The sequence below is a fragment of the Arvicola amphibius genome, chromosome 1 (genome assembly GCF_903992535.2).
Source record: "Arvicola amphibius chromosome 1, mArvAmp1.2, whole genome shotgun sequence".
Classification (NCBI taxonomy): domain Eukaryota; kingdom Metazoa; phylum Chordata; class Mammalia; order Rodentia; family Cricetidae; genus Arvicola; species Arvicola amphibius.
This window is the reverse complement of record NC_052047.1, coordinates 23,362,010-23,370,525: the sequence shown is the minus strand read 5'-3', so window position 1 is coordinate 23,370,525 and position 8,516 is coordinate 23,362,010. Positions and strand designations below refer to the sequence as shown.

At 36.1% G+C, this 8,516-nt stretch overlaps 1 protein-coding gene across 1 annotated transcript; it reads left to right on the top strand.

The window, feature by feature from the left end:
* Positions 1 to 5,966: 5,966 nt before the first annotated feature.
* LOC119801486 (60S ribosomal protein L23a-like) lies at positions 5,967 to 6,437 on the top strand. Its single transcript, XM_038312121.1, has one exon. The coding sequence runs from the start codon at positions 5,967 to 5,969 to the stop codon at positions 6,435 to 6,437; it is 471 nt and encodes a 156-aa protein (XP_038168049.1).
* The last annotated feature ends 2,079 nt before the right edge of the window (positions 6,438 to 8,516 follow it).

The window sequence follows — 8,516 nt, the reverse complement described above, 5'->3', positions numbered from 1 at the left end:
GTAAAATCTAAAATGTGGAAGCAGCACAAATACAAACCAGTAGACAAGTAGATAAATGCTTTATAATGGGAAAACAGCACAAACATAAAATGAATATCAAAACAATTGTTAATTTGTTAGAAACATAAAATGCATATCAGATCACATTCATGTAAAATTATAGTGTATGCTATCAGAGTTAAAGGAAAAATAAAGTATATGTGTGCTTAGGCATTGGGAGATATGGGTAGGACTGGGCATGAGAGAGATATAATCAATAAGCATCAAAAAACTTTGGAACTGATGCAAGTGTGGTAGCACAGGTGTATGGATTATTTTATGAGTGGATTCACACATTAGAATTTTCAGATTTAAAATTTAAAAATTTAGTATGACAGTTATGTCCCAATAAAGGTACTTATAAAATAATTGTAAATGGCATTATTTACCTTTATAGAATGAAATTATTTAAATTCATATTTTACAAGTTTGAATATATTTAATTGTAACATAAAATATATTAAGTTCATATTTAAACTTTATCATGTAATATTTGATATGAATGCAGGTGGTGTAGTAATGACACAAGGTTAAACCTCAAATATTTATAATTTCTTTTTTTGTAAAAGAATTTTAAAAGCCATTACTCTGACATTTTGAGACCGACAACACATTATTGCTTTCCATAGACCCTAACACTGGGCAGCAGAAGATAAGAGCTTCACACTCCTAAGAATCATTCATTTTCTTGGGAAAATTAGAATTAGGAGCCTAGGAAAATAAAATTTATTTGATTAAGGATAAAATGAATCAACATTATGAGCTGAATGTGCCATATCAACAAGATGCTCATCATCAGCTCTAGATGATATCTTACGACCCATCCTAAAAACAAATGGCTAGGGATCCTAGAGAAGCTAAAGAACAAGGTGAACCCAAAGAAAAACATATATAGATCCTCCTGGAAATTGAAAGAAGACAAGATCACTGGGCAAAAGTTGGGAGCATGGGGATGGGGGTGGGGTGGCAGAAGGGGAGGGAGAGAGAGAAGGGAGAAGGGGAAGATTGGGGAGGGCTTGGGCGAGTGGGATGGTTGAGATGGAGGAAGGGCAGATATGGGAGCAGGAAAGAAGATATCTTAATGGAGCCCTTTTAGGGTTGGCAAGAGAATTGGCTCTAAGAGGGGATCCCAGGTGTCCACGGGGATGTCCCCAGTTAGGTTCTTGGACAGTAGAGGAGAGGGAGCCTGAACTGGCCTTGTCCCATAGTCACACTGATGAATATCTTGAATATCACCATAGAACCTTTAGGAAATTAATACAATGGTGGGTTGTCTGAAAGAGAAATGATATGACACAGTATGAAACGGAAAAGAATTTTAAAAAGATATAATCAGAAATAAAGTAATGAATTTTATGCTTTTGAAATGTGTACATATTTTCTGGCAAGTGTATCTTTTGTATGTCAACAAATTTCAGCAAGCAAGTGGTGAACTATTTTAAAGCAATAGACAATCAGAGGAAAATGTAGGCTTGAGTCCATGGAGTATATTATGCTAGCGTCAATTGAACAGAAAAAAAAAATGAGTATGATAACTTAGTACAACTAATTCTACACAAATAACACTAAGCTTAGTTCTGAAATTTATGCATATTGGTCTGAAGTTTGCATTATTTCAAGAACTAAACTCAACATAGATCTCAGACAACGAAATTAAGGTGTTGGTCCAGAATCTCTGAGCTCCTGTGCGTAGGTCAGCTGTCTTTGTGGGTTCCCCAGTCATGAACTTGACCCCTCCTGCTAAGCAGGACTCCCAGATGAAGCTCTGCCCAGTACATGGCTGGATCTGTGCATCTGTTTCATTCAGTTACTGGATGAAGGCTCTCTGATGACTATTAAGTTAGTCACCAATCTGATTACAGGAGATGGCCAGTTCAGGCAACATCTCCAGTTGCTAGGAGTCTCAGCTGGAATCTCACAAGAATGATCACAACTAGAATATGTTTCATAAGCCAATCATCAAATACTCTGTTTATTTTTGAGATGTCTAGAAATAACTGTTTATACTACTAAACATTACTAGAGATTATTGCTATGGTAAACACTTTTTCCTTAGTGAATAATGACAGTAAACCTTACATACCACAAACTCTATGAGATAAAACTGGCTTGACATTAAAAAAACACAGACACATCACCCCTGCTGTGCTATACATAGCTACTCTTGGTAAAGGAAAACAGGAGCAATGCAAGGTTTTTTTTAGTGACTTTGAACTTTCCAGTACTTATCTGAGTGGCAGGGTATAGACAGCATGGCTCAGTGATAACTCTAGATTTATTTACTTATGAATTTCCATTCTTGCGGATGCCTCAATGGTAGACCACCATTACAATAAATGTAGTAGGGCATATATTAATTTTTAATTTTATCGTAAAATTCTCTTCCTCTCCTTAAATCTGTTACTATCAGGGAAAAAAGGAAACTGCTGATAATGAAATAGTTCTTTAAGAAGTCTAACCTCATTTATCACTTTGTGTGTTCTCATCTGGTTTTGTTAATTATTCTCCATTTTGCTAATTGTGATTATCTAGAGTACCACAATTTATCATATTTCTTTGCTTCTTAAAAGACTCATTTACTGTTCTTGTTCTTTTAGGAGTTCTTAATAACATTTTTAATTGCAACTGCTTTAGAGAATCTTCTATACTTCCCTTTTCTTCTCAAAGTGTAACAGCATTTATCATTAATGTCTCCAATCTTTTTTTTTAATTGATCCCATTCTGTGTTGCTTTTCTAACTGTATTTCCTTAATCCAAGCCTTTCTGAGGAGGAAATTAAAGTTTGTCATTGATTTTCAGTTTAGACAGTAATGGTATGAATGTCACCTTGTTGAGAAGTAAAAGTAGGTAGCTTGAATATTTTATCTAATAACTAATAAAATGCAGTGGACACAATTAAATGAGTTGAATCTTAATAGGGCCCCTGAGTAAGTAAATAAACAAAAACTAATTCTTGCACAGAAAGCACAGATGCACAGAATTTTGTTCAATTGCATGTATAAAATTTCTCACTTACCATTTTTGAAATTCATCCATAACTATGATAAAAAAGAGGGAGCCGGAAAAGGCCAGAGCCTATAGTCATACTGATGAAAATCTTGCATATCACCATAGAACCTTCATCTAGCGAAGGATGGAAATAGAGACAGAGCCACACATTGTTGCACCAGACGGATCACCCAAGATCCAAATGAGAAGCAGAGGAGTGAGAACATGAGCAAGGAAGTCATGACTTCGAGGGGTGCTCCCACCCACCGAGATGGTGGGGCTGATCTAATGGAGCTCATGAAGGCCAGCTGGTCTGGGAATGAAGAAGCAGGGGATAAAATCGGACTCCCTGAACATGGCAGACAATCAGGGCTGCTGAGAAACCAAGAACAATGGCACTGGATTTGGCTCCAACTATACATTCTGGCTTTGGAGGGGCCTAGCCTGATTGGTTCTGGCTTTGGAGGGGCCTAGCCTGATTGGTTCTGGCTTTGGAGGGGCCTAGCCTGATTGGATGCTCTCCTTCCTAGACCTGGATAGAGGTGGGGAGGAACTTGGACTTTCCTCAGGGCAGGGAACCCTTACTGCTCTTCGGACAAGAGAAGGAGGGAGAGTGGAGGAGGGAGGGGGAGGTAAATGGGAGGCGGGGAGGAGGCGGAAATTTTTAATAATATAAAAATATAAATAAAGCTATCAAACATGTATATATATATTCATATTCATATATATATATATATATATTCCATTCATGATACTCATGTTGCTTTTCTACATGATGATGAATTCCCCCAGTAAGTTCCTGTGTTACATATTTACTATTATAGTTAAGCATACATAGGAAGACACACACACACACACACACACATATATATATATATATATATATATATATATATATATATACACAGTGCATATATAAAAATGTGCTGTGATATAAGAAGATGCAATGTACCTTGAGAATTTCATTAGCAACAATGAGAATACTTTTAGGGAGAGTTGATATTTCAGCAAGGACTTTAACCAGTTATTGAATAAGAGATGTAGAGTCTAAAAAACCATCTCTAATAAACCCCAGAAATTGAATAACCTGATATATGTTCTGAACAATAATATAAGAGGAATAGAATAAATTTCATAAGATAAGGGCATAGCAAAGGGCTTAAGTATTAGCTTCATTTTAATTACATTCAATGTGAAGTGAAAATTTCATCTTGAAAGCTATAGAAAGCATGCATCATTTTACCTTGTAGAGGAATGTGACTGCATGTATAAGACACATAGGGTTATTATAATTGAACATATTCTAGTTATAAAATGATGACAATAGGCTAAATGGAGCTTGAACTCAGTTTTAGGAAAGGAAATATAAATGAGCATAATTGAATGCTGAACTTGGAAGATTCAATTAATATATTCCTAACTAACAAAATAAAAATAAATGGCTAAAAAGTTGACAATTTTGACCACTAGTAACTGGTAACAGAAAACACAACCTAAAACACTAGCTGAAAAATTTGTAAATTTTAAGAATCATTAAGTATTTATTCTTTAAATTCTGAGACTATTCTTCTGTAACGTAAAACCAACTTGTCATTAATAAAAATTAGAAAAATGATGGAAGAATAAGTTTAGAAAGAATAATGAATTATCTTTGAAATTTGAGTTTTTAGACTTTTTAATGACTACTTAAATTATAATCAAATTAACATTTTAGAATGCTAACTAAAATTTATATAAGAATAAATTTGATAATGGATGCTGCAACTGCATGTTTGCTTGTGTGTGCAAGTGCACACTCATGTGTGTGTTTGTATTTGTGTGTGTCCCCTTTATATTAAGCCTAGGATTTCTAGCATGATTGGCAACAGCTCTATCACTATATCACACTGGAAATAAAAAACGCTGCTTGAAAAATGTTATTATTTATGTCTGAGGATCAAACCCAGTGAAAGGTCATCTTTCAGTCAGAATTTCTGCTGCTTCAACAGACACAGTTCCAGGATGATGAAGGTCCTACTCCTTTTTGTGACATTTAAAAATCTGGCCCTCTAGAATTCCATAGAAGGGCAAATTGGATTAATAGTTTTGAGTGCAGAAGCCCAGTTCTGAGTCACATTATCTCCATTCGCAGTCTTTGAATAGTACCAATAATTCATTCTTCACAGAGTGGAAGGCTTAGAACACAAAGGACTTGGAGGAGATCTTGCTCACAAGTATTACACTTTACAGGACATGTCATTGTAATAAAACTCCATAAAGTATAGACTTGCAAGCTCATTTTATCATAATGCATCAAACTGTTTATTGGATTCTATTATTTTTAACTCATATTTTTGTTTTTCTTTGTATGATTCCAAGCACAGATATAGCCTTTAATTTTTGTCAACATAGCAGTTCCCTGTCATTCTTTAAAAATAATCTATGATTGATATTTTGAAAAAAATAGAGTTAGGGTAATAATTACTTACATATATTCAAAAAAAATTTTTTTTGGAAAAAATAAATGTTTATTTAAAAGAACAATACCCAAGCTAATACTTGAGTATGGTCAACACAGAAGATCACAAAAAGAAGAATAACTAACAATATAATTGAAAATATAATACCATAAAATAAATTGAAAGACAAGAGGATACATTGCAAAGATTATTTTTGAAAATATGGTCTTCCAAGCAAAGCTTTCAGTGGTCAAGTTCATGAAACTAATTAATATGTAACTACAAAAGCACTGGGGAAATCCCCAAAAACCCACAGAGATGACTCCAACTAAGTCAATGAAACAATCGTAAGAATAGTAACAATAATTTTGAAAAGTAAAACATCCCCCACTTCATGAACCTTGTATTATATTTGATGTATTGGTTCAGATTGTCCCAGAGACATATCTTAAATTTGAATGTAAGCAACTTATTTAGAATATTACTTGAGTTTTCATCAAGATGGCGCCGAAAGCGAAGAAGGAAGCTCCTGCCCCTCCCAAAGCGGAAGCTAAAGCGAAGGCCTTGAAAGCCAAGAAGGCAGTGCTGAAAGGCGTCCACAGCCACAAAAAGAAGAAGATTCGCACATCGCCCACCTTTCGGGGGCCCAAGACCCTGCGGCTACGAAGGCAGCCTAAATACCCCCGGAAGAGCGCGCCCAGGAGGAACAAGCTTGACCACTATGCCATCATCAAATTCCCCCTGACCACCAAGTCAGCCATGAAGAAGATAGAAGACAACAACACACTTGTGTTCATTGTGGACGTCAAGGCCAACAATCACCAGATCAAACAGGCTGTGAAGAAACTCTACGACATCGATGTGGCCAAAGTCAACACCCTCATAAGGCCCGAGGGAGAGAAGAAGGCGTATGTCCGGTTGGCTCCTGATTATGATGCTCTGGATGTTGCCAACAAAATTGGAATCATCTAAACTGAGTCCTGTAGTGTGAAGCGGCGGCGGGGCTGCGTCCCGCCACCCAGCCGCTGGCTAGCTTTACACCCGAAATAATTACACGGAAACTGTATTCTTTTAAATACTGCCTGGCCCATAGTTTCAGCCTCTTATTGGCTAATTCTCATATCTTGTTTTAACCCATATTTAGTAATTTGGGTAGCACCACGAAGTGTGGCTTACCAGGAGAGATCTTAACCAGCGTCCATCTTGGAGAGGAGCAGCATGGAGACTCCTCATGGAGACTGCCTGAAGCGTCTTCCTAACTCTACTTCCTTGTTCCCACAATTCTGTTCTGTCTACTCCACCTACCTAATTTTCTGTTCTTAAAGGGCCAAGGCAGTTTTCTTTATTAATAATGAAAGTAACACATAGACACTCCTCCATCACTTCCCCTTTTTCTGTTTAAACAAAAAAGAAAGGCTTCAACTTTAACATAGCAAAATTACATATAACAAAACAGTTATCAAGCAAGTATTACAGTTACAATATTTAAATCTATTTTATCTTTTATCATAACTAAGGAAAGCTATAACTATCTATTTATTCTTCAACTCCATCAAAGACTCCAGAAGGATATAATGCTACCTAAGTAAACAAGAAATAAGTAACTTATAAAACTCTAGAAATGACAGAGACAACTCGCTGCCTGGACAGTCACCCAAAGTTCCTCTGTACCGTTGGGGCATCCATCTTCGGGCTTCAGGCCCACAGTATCCAGCAGACATTTCCATGAAGCAGAAAAATTCCAAAGACAGTTCAGTCACTTTCTGCTGTGTCCTGCAGAACGTCTCGCAGACTCTTTCACGAATCAGGAACCCCGAAAGACCATCTCACCTTTAGGCAAGTTCAGCAGTCCTCTTTCTGTGGGTTCCTTGTGTCCAGTTTATGCAACAGTCCAGCCAAGAGCAGTTTCTTGCCCAAATGGCTAACAAACTCCATAAGTAGCCTCTTCGATGCCCATCTTCCTCTCGAAGTAGATTGGTGCTGCCAGGAGCAGACGTGTCTCATTGTCATGAAAAACCCTAAGTTATTAAAACATTAAATGCCATATTCTGCAGTCTTTGAAAGATATGAAGAATGTCTATCTAACTGAAATATATCTCTACATATCTAGAAAATCTAATAACATGACTACAAGCTTAACTATTATCAATGATTATCCATTAACAACCTATATTTCCTAATTATACATTACAGTTTTTAAAATGAACTACAATCACAATAGCTTAATCAAGATCAGAAATACATATACATATAACAAAATTGACCTTAAAATCTAAACCAATGCAAATTATTCATATCTATATCATCCCCCCCTTTAAATGTAAAAGAACATTTATAAACAATATTCGGGAAAATGGGCGCAGTTATTTCTCTCCAAACTGCTTCCTGCTGAATGGGGGCGTTGTTATTTAGATATTTTATGGTATAACCTGTCTGCTAGGTTCATCTCAGTCGGCAGTTGAGCGAAGTAATTTTTTGAAGATGTTCATAGCAACCTTTCAGGAGGGCGTGGTCTATCATACCATATTGGGATAGAAGCAATCCACAGAGTCTCGTCCTCTGTGAAAACAAAAGAAGAAACTCTTTTCCAAAGCATCATGTTCTTAGATCCAAATCCTGAAGTCATACCATTAAGATGTCCATTTTGGTCTAGACTGGCAGCCCATATAATGAAATGTCTCTCTGTACTTAGCTCCTTTACAGTCAAAAAAATCAAAGAAAACACAACAAAATACATAATCCAGACTCTCTGTGAATTTTCCATTTTTATGTGGCTTATTTTTACTCTATCACTTTACTTCTTTTAATCTATAACTATCTGTACTCTGTCTCTTTAAAGACTTTAACCTTTTTTTTTAAGGCATTAACTTTATTCTCTATATTTTCTTTTTCTCTCTTTTAAGCCTACATGAGCCATTTAAAGGCCTTCTATGTCTGAATCTTTTCTATTGTGAATCTGTAATTTTTTACTATCCAGGAGCATTTCTTAAAAGGTTAACCACTTCTTAAAATAATACGGTACTGCCTGTTTACAGCCAAGTCTAAACCTTA